At 42.9% G+C, this 20,855-nt stretch overlaps 1 protein-coding gene across 1 annotated transcript; it reads left to right on the top strand.

Moving 5' to 3' along the window:
- Positions 1-2,925: 2,925 nt before the first annotated feature.
- Positions 2,926-11,415, top strand: SERPINB1 (serpin family B member 1). Its single transcript, XM_045551573.1, has 7 exons — positions 2,926-3,007; positions 4,101-4,276; positions 5,783-5,920; positions 6,528-6,645; positions 7,925-8,067; positions 8,150-8,317; positions 10,008-11,415. Exons 2-7 carry the CDS (start codon positions 4,109-4,111, stop codon positions 10,410-10,412), a joined length of 1,140 nt encoding a protein of 379 aa, XP_045407529.1. The 5' UTR covers positions 2,926-3,007; positions 4,101-4,108; the 3' UTR covers positions 10,413-11,415.
- The last annotated feature ends 9,440 nt before the right edge of the window (positions 11,416-20,855 follow it).

Below are 20,855 nucleotides of genomic sequence, written 5' to 3'. Positions count from 1 at the left end.
TGAGGGCAACTTCTTGTGGCATCCTCACATGGTGGAAAAGGCAGAAGGCACAAATGCTGTGTCCTCACATGGCAGAAGAGATGTGCTATGCTCTGTGTCCTCTCAAAATTCATGTGTTGACACTTTATCACCAATGTGATAGTATTAAGAGGTAGAGCCTTTTAAAGTGATTAAATCATGAGGACAGAGCCCTCATGGGTGGAATTAGGGACCTTATAACTTATAAAGGGGCTTGGGGGAGTGGGCTTGTTCCTTTCCATCCCTTCTGCCACGTGAGCACACAGTGTTTGTCTCCTTCAGATGCAGCAACGAGGCACCAGCTATGATGCAGAGAACAGCCCTCACCAGACGCCAAATCTGTCAGCACCTTCCTCTTGGACTTCCCAGTCTCCCGAACTGTGAGCAATAAATGTGTGTGCTTTGTAAGTTACTCAACCTCAGGTATTTAGTTATAGCAATACAAATGGACCATGACAAAAATTGGCACTGAGAAGTGGGGTGCTGCTGTGGCAAAGTCTTAGACATGTGGAAGCAGCTTTGGAACGTGGTAATGGCAGGTGGCTGGAAGAGTTCAGAGGACGGTGCTGGAAGGAGCCAGCTTGCCGTGAATGGAGCATTAAGGGCAGTTCTGGTGAGGGCCCAGAAGACGAGGAGAGCTGTAGGGAGACCCTAAACCTTCTTTAGAGATTACCTAAGTGGTCACAATCAGAATATGGGTAGAAATACAGATGGTAATAAAGACAATTCTGATGAGATCATGGATGGAAAGGCACAAGGTGCTGGCAACCGTGGGAAGGCCATCCTTGTTATAAAGTGGCAAAGAACTTGGCTGAATTGTGTCTATGTCCTAGTGCTTTGTGAATGGCAGGACTTGCGAGCAATGAACCAGGATATTTGGCGGAAGAAATCTCTGAGCAGTGTTGAGGGTGCAGCATGACTTTTCTTGACTGGTTATAGTAAAATGAAGGAAGAGAGAATGAATTAAAGATGGAATTTGTAATTAAAAAGAAAGCAGAACTTCAAAGATTTAGAAAGTTCTCAGTCTGGCCATGTAAGGAATGAAAAGGTGCATTTGGGCAAGAACACCAAGGGTGTGGCTGAGCTACTGCTTGGTAAAGAGACTAGTATGGATAGAAGGGAGCTGATGCTGTTCATCAGGACCATAGAAGAATGGCCCTGGAGGCATGTCAGGGATTCCTGGGGCTGCCACTCTCATCACAGACCCAGAGTGCCAAGCCCTCGCAGGCAGAACTTGGGGTACCATGGAACCTTGGGGCTTGCTGCCCAGGGCCACCTCAAGTCTCTGTTCCCACATTCCGATGCAGCACTCCTTGGCCACCCCAGGTGTGGCTTACACACACCCTTGTGTGGCTCTGGCTGCCCTTCCCATAAACTTTGGCAGCGTCTATGTGACACTACTCTGCAGGCACACACAGTGCATGAGCTGTGGCTGCGAGGGTACCTCCATCTACATTTCAAAGGATGTCTCAGACAGAGAACTGCAACAGGGGTGGGGTGGGACTGCTGCAGAGAGATCCCCTGGGGCAATGCCTAGTGGAGCCATGGGAACAGGACCACTGCAGAGTCCTCACTAGGGTAATATCTAGCGGAGCTGTGGGGCAGAATGGCCCCCAAGACACGAGAACCGTAGAGACACCAACATGTCGGCCAGTGTGGGAGAGCTGCGGACACCGGACTCCGGCCTGTGAGAGCTTTGGTTTGCACTGCGCCTGCAGGATCCACGGGTGGGGGCCTGGATCCTTCCCCTCAGCGTGTCCAGAAGGTGGGACATGACATCAAATAAGATATTCTCAAGCCTCAAAATTTAATGTTGTTTGCCTTGTTGGGTTTGGGACTTACTTGGGACCTGTTACTCCCTTCTTTTTTGCCATTTCTCCTTTTAGAGTGGGTATGCCTGTGCTATGCCTGTCCCACCACTATATTTTGGAAGCACATACATGAGTGATTTTACAGGCTCTCGGCTAGATGAGAATTTGGCTCAGGATGAATCTTACCTTGAGTCTCACCCATGTCTGATTTAGATGACATTTAGGCAAGACTTTGGACCTAGACTTTGTGGTTGATGCCAGAACTAGTTAAGACTCTTGGGGCTAAAGGGATGGAATGCATGTATTTTGTATGTAAGAAGGATATATTTGGGGGTGTGGGCAGGGGCAGAATTCTATGATCTGAATGTTTGTGTCCCCTCCAAAGTTCAGGTTGAGATAATCACCAATGCAACAGTATTAACAGATGGGGCTTTTGGGTCATGAGGGCAGCTCCCTGGAGAATGGGATTAGATCCTTATGATAATAAAGGAGGCTTCACACTGAAGCAGCAGCAGCAAGATGTAATCTTGGAAGTGGAGCACAGTTGTTTGGAACTGATAATTTTATTTTGTCCTGGAGGCCCCTTTTTTCCCTATGCAAGAGCCTCAAATTTCCTCCCTCCCTCTCAAAAAAAGCTCCCTAGAAGGAACTAAGCGGGCGTGGGGCAACTTGTAGTCCCAGCTACTCCAGAGAGCTGAGGAGGAGGATCACTTGAACCCAGGAGTTTGAGTCCAGCCAGGGCAGCACAGCAAAACCTCCTTCTCAAACAAAACAAGGAAACAAGCAAACAAACAGGAGAATCGGTTGCCTTCTAAGACCATGACACAGTATGTCACCTCATTCATTCAGTCATTCACGCCTTAGTAAGAAATAGTTACCAGGTCCTTGCCAGAGACTTGAGGAAAGGCTGAGAACCCACAAAGGTGCCGAGAACCCACAAAGGTGCCGATCCCCTGGGAGGGCACTGCATGGAGCTTTGGCTCCCTCGGCTTCTGGTAGCCAACCCTGGCAGCCCGCACTCTCAGGCAGTCCCTAAGGGAAAGGGCCTCCGCCCCGCCCCGCCCCCGTCCGCCTGCCGGCGACACTCCCCTTCCGCCCCCAATAAAGGCTGCGGGCGCCGGGCGCTTCCCCCGGACCTCACACCCCGCCGGGAGCCGGAGGCCGCCTCTGCGCCGCGGGTAAGCCGGGCTGGGCCCGCGGGAGACGGAGACGGAGAGGGAGAGGCCCGGGCCCGCCCCGCGACCGTGGGTCCCGCCGGCCGCTGCCGGGGCAAAGCCCAGGCCTGCGAGGACGGGAGTGCGGACGGCGGGTGCAGGCGGAAGGCACGACCGAAACTGGAGAGCAGAATGCATTTCTTTCTTCCTGAATCCCCTTCCTCCCAGAGCTGTTTGTGACAGTTGCCAGGCAGCCCCAGGGCCAGCCGCTTCTCCTTTCCGGGCAGGAACGGGAAGGAGTTGGCCGGTGCTGCCCTAGAGATTGTTTATCAACCACAAGAAAAATTCAACTTTATACCTACACGCTGAGCAGCCAGCACAACTATTGTTTTTTGCCTGTTCTTGGGGACATTAAGGCTCTGAGAGTAGGGATCACAGATCTGAGGAGTAAGGATCTGAGAGTAGGGTTAGTGGGTGGCCAAGCTGAGATTCCACAGTGACAGAGGACATGTGTCCCCATCTCCCTGCCCTGCTGGCTTTCCTGATGCTGGATCGTGTTGGGTTTTTAGACTCGCACACCCTAAGCCACCTTTGAGACATTTGACACGTGACCTCTTAAACATTAGTGACTGAATCTCAAAAATGAGGATAATTACATTATTAAGTATATCTTTGCTGGAGTTTGTTTTAATGCATAGGTAGCTATGATATGATAGAAATGTTTCAGGTAAATGTAGGCAGTGGCTTCATTGTCCAATGAACCCTTGAGCCAAAGGGTCAGAAATGTGCACACTTGCAGACTCAGTAGGGTGGAAGGACCCAGGGCTGGGCGGCTGTGCCACTTCCTCTTCTAGACCCACCTGTCTGCAAGGTCAGAGCCTTTTAGGACACCCGGGGTCCTGACCTTGCGTTCCTGCTGAATCACTGACCAGCTTGGTCCCACATTGTGTGCATAGGAAAGTGTCCTGGAACCTCCTGGAAAAAAAAAGAGAGGAGAAAGTGCAAGTTCCAGGGTGTTCCAGAGTGGCTGGCACAAGTGGAGGCCGTCGGGTAAATGTGCTGCCTGTTTTCCTGGTGTGGGCAACGGGCAGCCTGGGACCTCTGTTCTGTGTCGTAGCCTTCACCATGGAGCAGCTGAGCACAGCAAACACCCGCTTCGCCTTGGACCTGTTCCGCGCCTTGAATGAAAACAATCCTACTGGAAACATCTTCATCTCTCCCTTCAGCATTTCATCCGCGATGGCCATGATCCTTCTGGGGACCAGAGGCAACACTGCAGCACAACTGTCCAAGGTCAGGAGAAACAAACAAAAAAGGTCTGCTTCCCCTGCCGTCTCCCTACTAATGCATTCTAAGGTCGGACTTTCAGGAAAGCCCCAAGAATAACCCATTTGTATGTAGGTTTTCATTCATCATCGGGTCCTTACTGAGCACCTGCTCTGTGCCAGGCACTGTTTTTTTGTTTTGCTGAGGACACAGCAGTGAACAAAGCCACATAGAGAATGAATCTGACAGCTTTTCCATAAGCCACAGAACCTGCGCTAGTAGTTTCCGGTTTTTGCTTTGCATGTGATGATCTGTGACTCACAAATAATGCCTGTTATGTAGTGTTGCCTTCGAGCATAATGACAGTAATGAGACATAGGGTACACACTACAGTGGAGACATTGGTGGCACTGCCTTTTTGCAGAGACAAGGAGGCAGGCCACCCTGTGGCTCTGTATTCCCAGGGCCTGACCCTAAGCCTGGCGCTGTGTGTGGCTCTGTGGGATCTGGTGGGGCTGTCTATGCGGGCAGGTGGGGCCTGTGGGGGAGGGGCGCAGGGAGGCTCAGCAGCTTCAGAAGGACCCAGCCCGTGGCCATGTGCAGGTACTCTCGTGCCCAGCCTTCCCTCCCGTCCTTAATGGGCACGGAGGGGACCTTTGTGCTTGGTGCTCTTTAATTCTGAGAGGGGAACTCTAACTTTCTCTTGAAGCCCAGCGGAAAGCAGTGGTAAAAGTGGAGGTTCTTCTAACACACCTGCCACAAATGACACTGCATCTGTTCCCCGGGAAGGTGCAGCTCTGGATTCAAGTTCAAGAGGCTGCAAAGCTTCCATTACTCATCACTGCACATATGAAAGCATTTTAAAGTTTTAAAAAATCCACTTTTTGTTTTTTAAAACCTCTGATACCAATTGTTAGTTGCTTCTTGCAAGATTATGTCAGCTCCTACTCTGAGGCTTTCCGGGGACTTTATAACCTCAGCAAAGAATAGTTTTAAGGATTGTACCTCCCCCATTTCCTTTAAAGCAGATGGATATTAGTAACAATGTAACATTCCATATCTCAGTGAGCACCCTGGACTTTGTATTCTGTGCAGTTTTGTTCTTTGTGTCTTAATAACAAGGAAGGAGTCCAGGCCTCATAAAACCATAAAGGGCCATAGGTGAGGAATTAAGCTTTCGCCAGAGTGTTAAGTTTAAAGAAATTATTTTTAAACAAGTGAGTTCCTGATGCTAGCAGAGTAACAGACATATAAATATTTAGTGTATTAACTACTCAGGTTTGTGGGGCTATAATTATAACAAAAAAGTAATGATGTAAAAGCAGTTTCTAATGTGGTAACTATTATGTCTCACAAAGCTATACATTTTGGGTTCCCTATTGTGTGTTCTCCAGTGACAAATAAGTATTGGGCTGGAGATCACTGGCAATTGGTAATGAAAACACATTAATTTAATTTGATAGATGCAAACCAAGGAATCACTTTATAATTTCAAAATAAATGGTTGCAGAACGAATGTTTTCTTTATTTTAGACTTTTCATTTCGATTCGGTTGAGGAGATTCATTCAAGATTTCAGAGTCTGCATGCTGATATCAACAAACGTGGAGCGTCCTATATTCTGAAGCTTGCTAATAGATTATATGGAGAGAAAACCTATAATTTCCTCCCAGTAAGTACTTTGCACCTTGTATTCTAAAACTCCACTGGACAGTGCCAGCATCTCACAGCATCACCACATCACAGGAGCCAGTTTTGGTACCTGCAGACGTTGGGCACAGCAATGCCAAGTGCAAGCATGTGACAAGACAGTCCCCCTGGGTTGATGTGGGTGTTTGTTTTCCAGTCTTTGCACTGGAAAGACTGCTCCGGGAGGTTTTCCAAAGCAAGAGGGGATCCCAGGATTCTCTTCCAAGTACAATCATTATTTGCTGATTTTATGGAAATGTTAGTCACAGGTTAGAAAAGGATTGGGAAATTTTATATAACACCGAAGTATGAGGGTTAGATTTACCTCTGCTGAAATGTACACTTAAAACTAGTTAAGATACTGGCTCACTGAAAGTAGAGGTTAAAAAAGTTTTTTTTTAAATTAGTTAAGATAGTAAGTTTAATGTTAAGTGTTTTTTACCACAATAAATAAAGATATAAAGGTTGGGATTTTTGTGTTATAGTGAAATGTAGCCTTAATTTAGGATGATTTCTGTTGCTTTTCGGGATTTTAGAAAACTGTTTCTGTGTGTGGTTGGAGTTACTAATGACATTTTTTAAAAAAATAGGAGTTCTTGGCTTCGACTCAGAAAACGTATGGTGCGGAGCTGGCCAGCGTGGACTTTCAGCACGCCTCTGAAGATGCGAGGAAAACCATAAACCAGTGGGTTGAAGGGCAGACGGAAGGTGAGAGACTGGTGGCGTGGAATCCTCCCTGCGCTCGCTCCTCCCCTCTCTCCGCCCTCCCTACCTGCCTCTTGCTCTCCACCCGCTGGGAGCCGCGCTGGACAGCGCTCACGTGTCAGACATCGTCACTGGGGAAGCTTAAACACGGTTTAACTGAAGCAACTGAATACTTTTTCCTCCAGAAGCTCCCCAAAGCTACATTTTTTTTTTTTTTGAGACAGAGTCTCACTCTCTTGCCCCAGGCTAGAGTGCCGTGGTGTCAGCCTAGCTCACAGCAACCTCAAACTCCTGGGCTTAAGCGATCCTCCTGCCTCAGCCTCCCGAGTAGCTGGGACTACAGACATGTGCCACCATGCCCGGCTAATTTTTTCTATATATTTTTAGTTGCCCAGCTAATTTCTTTCTATTTTTTTAGTAGAGACGGGGGTCTCACTCTTGCTCAGGCTGGTCTCGAACTCCTGAGCTCAAACGATCCACGCGCCTCGGCCTCCCAGAGTGAAAGCTACATTTTAAAGTTAAAACCAACATTGAATGTCAGCTATAAGGAGTGAAAATTTTGAGAATTATTTAATACACACATGGGAAGAAATGTCCTAGAATTTCATGGAATATGTAAAATCAGTATTCATAAACTGCCGTAGTCATAAATATTTTTTGTCAACATGTTGCCCAGTAAATTGGGCGTGGTGAGTGGGCCGATTCACTCTCAGGCCCCCCTTTGTTGTTTGCCTCATCTCCTTCCACAGTTGCTGCGCGATTCGTGCACCCCCAGAAGCCCTTCTGCCATGGCGGGAATTGTTCCTGGCTATGCTGGGGACCTTTGTTTCAGTGGAATAATCGTCCTACCTTCTGGATATTTGTTAAAATCTTTTTCTGTGAGAGCATGCATCTCCCCGGCAAATTTGAAGAAGTGATTTACTAGTGACTAAAAACATTTTTGTTAAGAACCTTTTTCTTAAAAAAAAAGGCCATTTACAAAACAAAGCTCACTGTTTATCATACAGTCCAGAAAGGGCGAATTTTCCTGTCTTTAGCCTTTTAGCACATTCGGTTTGTTTAAAGTTTTGGCTCCCTTAGGGCAGTTGTGTGTCCTCAGGGTCTGTCTCACAGGTTGGTTTATCTAGAGACATGCCAGCAGGGCTTTCCTAACTTAATACTCTGTTACATGAAAATGAGGTAGAAAATATACTTTTGAATCGCATCTCAGTGCTAATAAATGGTCAGTTCAAATTTGGAATTCCAATATGGATTTTTTTTTAAAGTTTACTTTGTTTTTTAGGGAAAATTCCGGAACTGTTGGCTCCAGGTGTGGTTGATAACATGACTAAACTTGTGCTAGTGAATGCCATCTATTTCAAGGGAAACTGGCAGGAGAAATTCATGAAAGAGGCCACGGAAGATGCACCGTTCAGATTGAACAAGGTGAGCTGAAGTCCAAAATCACTCTTTGCTCTAGAAGACTGGAAAGAATAATTTCAGTGATTTTTTTTTTAAAACTGTTTAGAAAGACACAAAAACAGTGAAAATGATGTATCAGAAGAAACAATTTCCATACGGCTACATCGAGGACCTTCGGTGCCGAGTGCTGGAACTGCCCTACCAAGGCAAGGAGCTCAGCATGCTCGTCCTGCTGCCTGATGACATCGGGGACGAGTCCACAGGTCTGAAGAAGGTAACGGCTCCTTTGATAGAGTGACTTTTCCCGTGTGCGTGTCGCACGGTACGTGCTTGTTATGTGTTCACTGATGTGACTTGACATTCCTTTCCAATCCTTTGCCATCCCTTTGTAAATGTCACCCATTGACGTTTACTGCTCTGAAGCCCAAAGGCTGAAGTTCTAAGAAAGGTGCCCAGCTACTCTCAGGGGACGGTTGTGATGGGGACACCTACAGACCTGTGTTAAACGTAACATCCGTTAGCAGCTCACGGAAAGGCTCTTGCGTTAACATTAAAGGGAAGTACCATCAGATGAAGATTGTTTTACTGAGGAAAAACACCTAAAACCCCAAAACATTGTGTAGTACACAGCGTCATCATATACTGTAAAGTCCTAGCATTACACTGTTCCCTCTCACCATGATTCACATAGATGGTGGATGAAATTTCTAATAGGTACGTGATAGGAAAAGACTCATGTGACATGTTAGCCATGTTTCCTAATATGAACTCTGTATGAGGTTTCCATTATATATAATTTAAAGGCTGTTGCATCTCTTGCCAGGCTTAGAACCAGGCAAAACTGTGAAGATTACAGTTTCCCTTCGGTGACCCTAGTGTGCTCTGTGGTTTTTGTCTGCCTCCTCTTCAACTACACTTGCTATCAGGAAGGGGACCTAATAGTAGTCATTTGCATGTAGAGAGTATGTACTAAAATCAGTGTGGTCCTTCTTCCAGTTGTATTTTTGCATTAGTCTTTCCTCTGATTATAAAGTGAAAATCTCTAGCCTCATGAAAGAAATTGTCAGCATCAGTAGAACAATAGGAATGATGGTTCTGTTCCAGTGCAATAGTAATAATAATAGTAATTAATAATAATGATAATATTAACAGCTAAAATTTATACAGCACTTACTTTGTGCCAAGCACGTTATGTACATCAACTCATTTAATGCTCACAGCAATGCCATAAGGTAGGTACAATTATTATCTGCATTTTAAATGAGAAACTAGGTCCAGTGCATTGTCTACTTTTTAAATTTTCACCTAGAAGCTGAAGTTATTAGTGATTACCTCAACTCCAGTGAGATTCACAGATTACCACAACTTTGGTGGGATTCAGGATAAATAGAAGAAACCTTCTAAATTCCCCCTAGTACCACCACTCAACCAATTAGGGTAATAACAGCTGTCGTAGCCTATCACAGTAATCTGTTGTGGTATGAGCTTAGCAAGTCCTGGATGGATGGATGGTAGATGGGTGGGTGGATGGGTGGATGGATGATGGATGGATGGATGATGGGTGGATGGATGGATGGGTGGGTGGATGGGTGGATGGATGATGGATGGATGGATGATGGGTGGATGGAGGGATGGGTGGGTGGATGATGGATGGGTGGATGGGTGGATGGATGGGTGGGTGGGTGGATGGTTAGATGGATGTTGGATGGATGGGTGGGTTGTTGGTGACGTACCCAGCATCCAAAGTCCCTGTACTTGGACCCTTGATGACTTGGAACACAACTCTGTTCTGTATCACCAGTTGCCAGAAAGAAATGAAATCCTCCAAATGGAGTCTGTTTATGCACAAAGCATGTGGGAAACTAATTAGCAACTGATATTATGGGCCCATTCATTTAAATAATGCTTTATTACCTTATATAAAATTGATTTCACCTCTTCTTTTTGCCTCATTCTATTTCCAGATTGAGGAACAACTGACTTTCGAAAAACTGCATGAGTGGACCAAACCTGGGAATCTGGGTATCATTGAAGTCAACGTCGGCTTGCCCAGGTTCAAACTGGAGGACAGCTACATCCTCAACTCCGACCTAGCCCGCCTGGGTGTGCAGGACCTCTTTAACAGTAGCAAGGCTGATCTCTCTGGCATATCAGGAGCCAGAGATATTTTTATATCAAAAATCATCCACAAGTCCTTTGTGGAGGTCAATGAAGAGGGTACAGAGGCGGCGGCTGCCACCGCAGGCGTCGCCACCTTTGCCATGCTGATGCCAGAGGAGAATTTTGTTGCTGACCATCCGTTCATTTTCTTTGTTCGGCACAATCCCTCAAGCACCATCTTGTTCCTGGGCAGGTTTTCTTCCCCATAGAAGAAAGAGATGGTGGCAATCCAAAGTCAAGCTTAGAGCTTTATTACCTGAGTTTTCAGAGGTGACAATATTCATATATCTTTACCAATAAAACTACTATCCAGAAACAAACCTTTAATTTCCATTGTAAGTTTGGCCTCGTTGGCTTTTTACACCCAAGAATTTTGGCACAGGTACCTATTTTTTCTTTTTTTACATTGGAAAAACCCAGTGATGGCTTTTGAATGCATCAGTTTTTTAAAAAAAAAAGAATAAATCAGATGTTTAGATTCTTGGCAATGTAGTGATGTATGAAATTGCTATACTTTCCTGATAGCCATGGGAAAACATGACAAGATGGTCATTTATATTACAGCTAGAATTTTGGAAAGCCATAACAGACCGACACCCTGACTGTTGAAGGCAGAATTAAAAACAGATATTCAATTGAAATACAGGAGAGTGCCCTAATTAAGGGCCTAGGTTACGAAGACAAACTTGCCCTGCCCAGTGTTCCTGTCCTTTTGCTCTGCAGGGTTAGCATTCTATTAAAAGCCCTCCGGTTTTTAAACTCTTCAATTAAAGGGCCACCTGGCCATAATGTGCATAATGTGTTCTCCTTTATGTGTAATATGTAGTTCCTGTGGGATCCCATGGAGTGAAGAAGTGGGTGTCTTGTGATAAAAGATGCCAGGAGACTGTGAAAAGAAAACTACAGTGGGAGAAACTTCTAAGCAAAGGGAAGGTGAAAAGATTTTACTGTTAACCATCTTTTTGTGTGTTTTCTGATTGAGGCTCTTGACTTCCTTCATGGATGCATGTTGCCATGGCGATACGATGGCTTTGTGCAAAGCTGTGGTGGGAGATGGGGTAGGGGCTCTTTGACTTGGTCCAATGTACTTTCTTTGAACCAAAGTGCAACTTTCAATGTACTTTGAATGGGGCTTGAAATGCTGCATTTTCTTGTTCCCGAGGGCTAGTGGGCATCATGAGTTAATAAAGTTTCCTAAAATTCTGCAAGTCAGACTGGTCTCAGGCCTCTTCTTGTTTCTCCCTGACCTCAGAAAAGCCAAGACTACAAAAGGGGGTTCTTGGCCTGACAGTACTGAGGGTAGTGAAGAACTCCACAGATTAAAAACAAAATTTTAGCAAATATCTTGCCAGAAGCTTTCCTTCCTCTCTCTTTTTTTTTTCTTAAAATACTTACTAGCACCAACCGTATTCCAGATTCTCTTAGCTACAGGAAAAAAAAGAAACGCAGTAGTTACTGCCTTCTGTAACTGTTCTCTTTGCTCCTCATCCTAAAATCCACTGTGCGATTTAGAGGCAATCATGTATGGAGAAACTGATTTTCAGGAACCCAAGGGACCCTGCTCAAATTATATATGAGGGAATATATGAGGGAACAGGCTCATAGCCTATAAGCAAACTGTTGATGGTCAAAACGACTTGTGATTTCCAGAACAAAGACTAGAATTCAATTCACATTTTATGTGACAGCATCTAATTCATATAATGGTGAACTAGTTAACTCAGGCCTCTGAAAACAAATAAAAAACCAAAATAAATATTAGCGCAAAGGCAAGGGAAGGCTAACATGATCATGAAGAATTACTGGCCCAAGATCCAGAAGACATTGGAAATCTAAAGAGGTGAATCTGGAAATTGGGGGCCACTTCTTCCCCGGGGGCATTTGCTAGTCCAGAAGAGGGAAACAAGAAGTGAAGCATGGATTTTGATAATCTTGAAGGCTAGGTAGACAAACAGAATTTGGATCTGTCAAGAGTGGGGGCCCTAATATGTCATACTTCCTGTGCTTTTGTTTGGTACCGTAAGAGCTATACTCTAAGAGCATGAGTGAGCCAGCTTAGAATACAGCTCTCCTATAAGTCACTGGACAGCCCAGAAATGTCCAGTTTCTGGAACTGGGTTACATCCGTCCTGGTTTGCTGCTACCCACATGCATATTGCAGGGCAAACAAAAAGCATCTCTGGGGAAAAATTACCCATAAATCTCAAATTATGTTTACAATCAGCTTTTAAATACAATATCCAGCACATACTCAAAGATAACTGGATAGTTGAGGATCCATGACAACATAAACTAAAACCAGCACAAATGATAAATAACAGAAACAGCAGTCCTAGGGGCTCCAAATATTAGAATCATCACACACAAATTATAAAACAACACTGTTTTCTATGATCAAGATGATAAGCTTAAAATTTTTAACAGATGATTAGAAACTTTTTTAAAAGAGACACTGCATATTTAAATAAAAATAGAAATTTTAGAGCTCAAAAATACAATAATAAATGAACTCAATATGTAAGACTTAAGAGAAAATTAGAAAGCTAAAGAGGGAATTTGTGAATTTTAAAGTTTGAAGAAATTATTCATAGTTTCTTCCCAAAAGACAGACTTAATAAATAAAACCCTCAAAAGGCAAAAGGATGGAAAATACAAAAGGGAGGAGAAGAGACTCAAAGGAGTAGTAAGAAGATGCTTAACAGGAGAAGAGAAGAGACAGTATGGGACAGAATAACTAACATTCAAAATGTTTAAAACTGATGAAAGACATCAATTCACAGAGTTTTCCTGCTCAAACCTTAAGCAGGAAAAAACAAAGAAATTCATTCCTAGGTACATTTTAGTGAAACTGCATAAATCCAAAGACTAAGAGAAGATCGTTAAAAAAAAAAAAAATTTAAAAAATCCCAAGAAAAAACAAAGTGCTTTCAAAAGAACAGCAGTTACAATGACAACACATCTATCAATGGAAACTATGAAAGCCAGAGGACCATAGAATAATTCTTTCCATTTGTTGGGAAAAACAAAACCAAAAAAACCTAACAATCTATAATTATTCCATATCCAGGAAAAATACCCTTCAAGATATTTTCAGACAAAGAGAGTTTACCATCAGCAGACTTCCCCTAAAAAAAATTCTAAAACATTTTCTTTATGCACAAGAAATGTCAAGTTGTAACAAAAAAAAGCAAGAAAATTTGTAAATGTGGTAAATTTAAATGAATACTGACCCTATAAAAAAGTAGTGATAATGTCTGCAGAGTTTCAAATACATACAGAATTAAAACAAATGATAACATAGAAGTTGGGGAGAGAAAGTTAAAAGTTCTAAGGTCCTTGCATTGTCTGGGAAGAGAATAAAGTATAATTACAATTATATTAGATTTTGATAAGTCAAGGATGTGTGTTGCAGGGTAACTGCCAGAAGTAACTGATAGAAGAATAGTAAAAGGATTTATAACTTCTAAACTAAACCAAATAGAGGAAAAGAATAGCAAAGAATACACACTCTAAAGGAAGGAAAGAAGAGAAAATGATAGGTGGGGCCAGGGGCGGTGGCTCACGTCTGTAATCCTAGCACTCTGGGAGGCCGAGGCGGGAGGATCACTAGAGGTCAGGAGTTTGAGACCAGCCTGAGCAAGAGCGAGACCCTGTCTCAACCAAATATAGAAAGAAATTAGCTGAACAGCTAAAAATATATATAGAAAAAAAAAATGAGCTGGGCATGGTGGCACATGCCTGTAGTCCCAGCTACTCGGGAGGCTGAGGCAGAAGGATTGCATGAGGTTGCTGTGAGCTAGGCTGATGCCATGGCACTCTAGCCCAGGCGACTGAGTGAGGCTCTGTCTCAAAAAAAAAAGAAAAAAAAAGAAAATAATAAGTGGAACAGGCAAGACAAATAGCAAGATGGTATATTAAACTTTAAATATTTAAGTAATTACTTAAAATGTAAATTGACTAAATGTTCCAATAAAAGACAAAAATGGTCAGAGTGGATTGAAACAATACTATATGGTATTTACAGGAAATATATAAAAAACATAAGAATAATTTGAAAGGAAAAGAATAGAAAAAGATATACCATGCAAGCAGTAACCATTTATTTTAATTGTATTATTTTTTCAAGTGTGCTTTTTAAATCATCAAAATAAAGACAAATGTTTACTGTGGCTTCTGCATTGGTCTGTTTCTTTAAACAGATGATGGTCATGTCCTTGCATTCTAAATTCTTCCTTACCCAGAACAAGAATCACTCCATTGTAACCTAGAATTCTCATCTGACCATAGCTATTCTTCCAGCTTAGGGCAGAGAGCACTCACTAATACTTAATGAGGAGTAACACGGGGCCAGCCCTGGTGCCTGGTACCTGACATTTGTATTTCCGTTGAGTATTAACACTGACCTCATCAAGTGTGTGCTGCTGTCCTCATTCTACAGATAATCTTAGAGCAGAACAGGGACTGGCAACCCTGCAGAGCCAAGAGTTGCAGAAAATTTTAAAGATTAAAAAAACAAACAAAAAAGGATGAAGGACTTGCATCTTAGAGCTCTGAAGGGCAGAAGCCATACTGATTCATCCTGAACTGAAGTCCCTGAATTTCACCATAAAGTCTCATCCAGAGGGATAAGAAGTACATTCTAAGCTATTCTAAGAGGTTCTTGCACTTCAGTATTAATATTATGCTTTCACTTCCTGCCATGAATCTCAGCCAATTGAAATGAAACCTTTGATAATCTCACAATCTTCAGTAAACTTGTTCTTGACAAGGCAGAGCTGGACTTGCTTGGACAGGAGGCAAATCTCACTTCAGCAGAACATGCAGAGCTGTTGTTTTCCCATGGCACAGTCCCCTCCAATGTCACTGACATGAGCTGAGATCACTACAACAAATGTACATCTAGTTGGGATAAGAAATATACCAGAGGGCAAATCTGTCTTTTTAAACACAAATTTGGATTACAGAAGCATCTGTTACACTGCAACCTTGGAGAGGGTGATGGCTCACAAACATCTACAGACTATAAATCTGTACTGATAAAATAGAGTTGCACATTATATGGTATAAGAGCATTTCTTCAGCTGAGCTCTCAGGGTTCTAATTACATTTACTTAATCAGAATTGCCATGCCAGGGAGACTTTCTCATGCGAAAAATCAGTCAGCAGAGGCTGTGAGTGCGGCTGAATCTGCAGGCTGTGGGTACACGGGTTCAGAGTGAATTAATAAGTGTGACATCTTATATGTTTCATGGAACAAAAATGATTTTCTAGTGCACAGGAGCTACAATTTAAAAAATAAAGAAGCCACGTGTATATGGCAAGAGCAAGTGGATGTTACTGACAGAGGTTTTCAAAGAGGTCTTGCGCCAGCCCTTCCTCCATCTCGTCCAGACTGTTGCAACAAATCCTGTTGCTACCTCACTTTGGCAGACAGATAGGAGTTTCCCTGTAAATTAAAAATGTAAATATTTTATCATTGCACAACATTTTTAAAAGTCAATTTTAAAAGAATAAATATACATTGCAAATTTTAGTTTTCTACATAAAATCTGATATATTAGTTGAAATATTTAGGAAATCAGGTAAAATATTTTTCTCATTTTAAGGTAAACCTAGATGTTTTCTATCAAGGCAAACAATAGACATTTATATTATTTAACTGATTTCACATGACATACCTATAGAAAAAGGTTAAGATTTAGTGGTTTTAAAATTCATTAATTTTTTACTATGCCTTCAGGCCTATGTTACTGGCTGCTGTTGCTTGATGAAATAATTTTCTTTTCTTTTCTTTTTTTTTTGAGACAGAGTCTCCCTCTGTTGCCCGGGCTAGAGTGTGTGCCCTGGCGTCAGCCTAGCTCACAGCAACCTCAAACTCCTGGGCTTAAGCGATCCTACTGCCTCAGCCTCCCGAGTAGCTGGGATTACAGGCATGCGCCACCATGCCCGGCTAATTTTTTCTATATATATTTTAGTTGGCCAGAAAATTTCTTTCTATTTTTAGTAGAGACAGGGTCTCACTCTTGCTCAGGCTGGTCTCGAACTCCTGACCTCGAGCGATCCACCCGCCTCGGCCTCCCAGAGTGCTAGGATTACAGGCGTGAGCCACCACGCCCAGCCAATAATTTTCAATTAATTAATGTTTTCCAATCATGTGTATTTTTTTTAGTTAAGTTATATTAACTCCAGAAATACTGTTAAACTATTAATAGGACAGGTCCAGCCCTTCATATTCAAGGTAAACAATCTTCCATTGAACCATGAAAATATGCATGGACTATCTCTTAAGATTGTTCAAATAAATTCTCTTTGTTGTAATTTCAAATTCACTTGTTTAATTCATATTTACTTACCATTTATTATGTGCTAAGCTCTGTACCAGGCCCTACAAATACAACAAGGAACCAAACAAGATCCTTGCTCTTGGGTAGTTTATGTCTAGTTCATAAAACAGCTCTCCAACAACTAATGGTGAACTGACCTCATTGGTTAGCAATGATACCAATTTGGTAGCCGGTACCTTAAGATCTGCCAAGGGCTGTCTTCAATATTGAGTGCCAGCACTCTGGGAAGTTTCTTTCTCTCCATTATTTAGTAAACCAGCATTCAGGGTGATGAGTGGGTCTTGATCTAGTTACCAGGGTCTATATTCTGCTATCTATCACCCTTCTGTGTGTACTGACCTTGGTGCACTGAAAACATAGAGCTGTAGATGCCCAAGGCATGGGTAACCCAAGAGCGACTGGTGCTCCCTCTGCATTGCATTAGAGGGAAGAACACATGGAAAGGCATGCAGTTAGGAAGCCAGAACCAGGAGGGTGTAATTGGAGATTAATGAGTAAAGAGAAGAGCAAGCAGGATGTGGCTGGGGTTGGGGGAGATGGCGTGGGGTGCACCGAGGCACGGAGGTCTGAGGATTTCCTCCCTGGCACAGTCCCTGCATTCTTCCTGCTGTGTCTCATGCACTGTCTTAGGTACCGAAGATACAGCAGTTTAAAAAACAAGTCAAAAGCCATGTCCTCATGGCTATTGAGGTGTTTAATGGCAGAGAGTGACATAAACAAATTCACATTAAAAAGTCTACTCTGCCTGCCACCTGAAGAACGGATTATTGTGGGGTGCCCAAGAGTGGGAGCTGCAGGTTCACTTAGGTTCACACATGTGGGTGGCTTCAAGCAGGGGCCAGAGGAGATGGACATGAAGAGATGGGTTGAGACCTCCTTGGAAGCAAGACTTTGCAGTTGCTAAGTTGTGCAGGGTGAAAGCAAATGAATTATCAATGTTTTCCTTCAGCTTTTAGCAACTGGGTGAATGGACATACCATAGGAAACCCAGGGGAAGAGCAGGTCTGGTGAGAAGGTTGGGAGTGTGGCTGTGGACATGTGGGTCTCCCAGAAGGAGATGCAACGTCTGTGGTTGGGTATGTGGATCTGGAGCTCAGACGTGAGGTCTGGGATAAGGTGTGAATTTGGTATGGACACCCCAGGCAGATGAGATTGCCTGGACAAGAGGGTGTGAAGCATGTGAAGAGGGCAGGGAAAGGGAACCAGAGGAATCCCACACTCAGGGCCAGCCAGTGAGTGAGGATGACCAAGGAGGCCAAAGAGACATGGCCCAGGAGATGGGAAAGAACCAGCAGAGGGAGGGGCAGCCAGTAAACTGCATCACCTTCTACGGAGAGGTCAGGTGCAGCCAGGGCTGAAATGGTCCTTCTTAGTTAGCAACATGGAGGTCGCTGAGAACCTTATCAAGGGGAGTGTATTTGGAGTGGTGAGAATGGAAGCCAATGTGAAATGGCTCAAGGAGTAAATAGCACAACTCTGGCTGCAAGATTGTGGCAATAGCACAGGTTTTTTTCTTATTAATCAATCTTGACTCATAGTTTACATATAATCACCCATTTTAAGCATAAAGCTGAATGAACTTTGATGACCATACACCCCTGTGAATCTAGTGCCCCAGTCAGCACACAGAACACTCTGTAACTCCAGGTGCACAGTGATTTTTTAATGTCACTATAGATCACTGTGTCTGTTCTTTCCAGAATTTTATAGAATGGAATCATACAATATGTGCTTTCTGTGTTTGACTTCTTTCCCTCAACGTTTTTGAGATTCATCAACATTGTTACATGTGTCAGTTCATTCCTCTCTAATACCGCGGAGTATTTCATTGTGTCTTGGTCCATTCAGGCTGCTGTAACAGAGCACCACAGACTGGGTGGCTTATAAACAACGAGAATTTATTGCTCACAGTTCTGGAGGCTGGGAAGTCCAAGATCAAGGTGCTGGCACATTCAGCGTCTGGTGAGTGCTGCTTCGTGGTTCATAGATGGTGCCTTCTTGCTGTGTCCTCACATAGTGGAAGTGGGAAGGCAGCTCTCTGGGGTCCTTTTCTTTCTTTCTTTTTTTTTTTGAAGGTTCAGAAAGCACCCACGGGTCTCGAACCCCAGTGCAGGGATTAGATGGATGGAAAGTCCAGTGTGTGGAAGTAACCACTTGAGCTAACGCCGACCCCTGGGGTCCCTTTCTTAAGGGCACTAATTCCACTCATGAGGGCTCCACCTTCATGATCTAATCACCACCAAAGGCCCCCAGCTGCTAATGTCATCAGCTTGGGGGGTAGGTTTCAACATATGAATTTTAGGGGAACATAAACATTCAGACCACAGCATTTAGATATATACTTCAAGTCAATTATCCATTTATTTTTTAATGGATATAGTTGAATTGTCTCTATGCCATGAAAGCAAGAACAATTCAGCATTAGACAATCAAGAAAGAAGGAAAACGATATATGAAAAAATATAGTAAAATGAAGATGAAACATATAAGAAAAAACCTAAAAGAATTCCAAGAAGAAAACATTTATAATCATTATTATAAATGGTAAAAAAGCATTTGGAAACATTTAATACCCTAGCTTGCTGAGGTTCTGTTAGAAACTTGTAATATTATGCTTAGAGGTGAAATATAAGCATCTCCATTAAAGTCAAGACCTGTTATCAAGCATAACTGCTAGCACCAACAGCAATTCATTTTTCTAGATATTGCAGACACTGAAATGCGTCAATAAAGAAAATTAAAATATGACTACTGGGAAGAGAAAAACAGAATATTTAGAAAATTAGAGAATCAGTTAATAAACCACTAAAACTAATAAAGGAGACCAATAGGATAGCAAGATTCAAGGTAAATATTTAAAAATTAATAGCTTCCCATGTAACAGTAATGACAAATTAGAAATTATAATAAAAACCCCATTTACCATATCAACAAAAAAATCTAGAAATTAACAGAGGTGTAAGAATAAGAAGAAAACCACAAAACTTTAGTGAAAGACATAGAAGGTGATGACTATACCACCTCATTATTAGAAGACAGACTCAATATGGCAAAAACACCAATTTCCCCAAATTCATCCATAATTCTGATGCAATCCCAATCAAAATTCCAATTTGACAAAGTAATTCTAAGGATTTTTTAGAAGAGTAAATGAGGAAAACAGGAAAAATATTTTTGAAAAGAGGGGAAAAAGGAGAAAGGGTTAGCCCTGCAGCAAAACACTGTGGCTCTGGTTCAGAAGCAGACAAAACAACAGAGTGAAAAGCAGAGTGTCAGGAAATAAACCTGCGAGAGCAAGATTAACGTGGCACTTCAACTTTGGGGACAGGATGGGCTAAGTGGGTGTTGAGGCAACTGGCTGTTCTTTGGGAAGAAATAGGTCTCTGCTCTGTACCACAACCAAATTTTAGGTAGATGGGCCTAAACTTAAAAAAATAGTGAGAAATTTAAAAGATAAAGCTATAAAAGTAGTGGGATAAAATATTGGAGAACATATTTAAAATCCTTGAGTGAGAAAGGATTTCTTAAACAACACTAAAGATCCAAAAGTAGAAATTTAGCCATAAAGTAGACATTTACAGACTTGATTCCATAAAGATTTTCTACTACCAGTAGAAAACGTTTGCATAATGTACAAGAGAGGCATAGCATTGCTAAGACACGGACCAGGAGAGGCCGTCACTGTCCAGCCGTCAGGGGCAGAAGATGGGGTGAATGACCTCTCGGATGTCTTTATTCCTATGATCCTGTGATTCCAGGCAGCTCCCTGACCTGGATCCAAATGGAAAGTTCTCTGTCCATGCGTCCATTCAACAGATGGATAACGAACACTTAGCATATGCCTGTCATTGCCCTAGATGCTGAAGATGAAATCTAACGTTGCCATGATGAAGCGTGAGGCGGCAGGACAGGGGCAGGGGCGTCCATGGCATCTGCAGCACAAAGGGAGATGTGACCCACTTTGCCCTGGGGGGGGTCAGTTAAGCCCGGAACTGGGCTTCCCACATTACCATACAGTTCTCTTTGTTGCTCTTTGATAATGTTTATTTAATCATTGCTACCATCCATTTTCCTAACTGTGGATTGCCTTTATTTGACTTTACAAAATGTATAAATCTCTTTATAAACAAACGAAACAAATGAAAAGATGAACAAACCCATGTATTGACTACCCAGATCAAGAAACAAAATTCTTCTAGCACCCCAGAGGCCACAAACCCCTTCTAAAAACCATAGACAGGTTTTGTCTACATACTGTCTTAATTTTCTTAATGTCATATTTTGTTCATACATATGCATGGAGTATGA

The sequence above is a fragment of the Lemur catta genome, chromosome 5 (assembly GCF_020740605.2).
Source record: "Lemur catta isolate mLemCat1 chromosome 5, mLemCat1.pri, whole genome shotgun sequence".
Lineage (NCBI taxonomy): Eukaryota > Metazoa > Chordata > Mammalia > Primates > Lemuridae > Lemur > Lemur catta.
The sequence above is the reverse complement of the archived record's forward strand: the minus strand, read 5'-3'. Positions and strand labels throughout refer to the sequence as shown.

Coding starts and splice junctions, on each gene's coding strand:
- SERPINB1 (XM_045551573.1), top strand. CDS start 4,109: ATGGAGCAGCTGAGCACAGCAAACACCCGCTTCGCCTTGGACCTGTTC. Junction 5,921..6,527: donor AAACCTATAATTTCCTCCCA/GTAAGTACTTTG, acceptor TTAAAAAAATAG/GAGTTCTTGGCTTCGACTCA. Junction 6,646..7,924: donor GGTTGAAGGGCAGACGGAAG/GTGAGAGACTGG, acceptor TTTGTTTTTTAG/GGAAAATTCCGGAACTGTTG.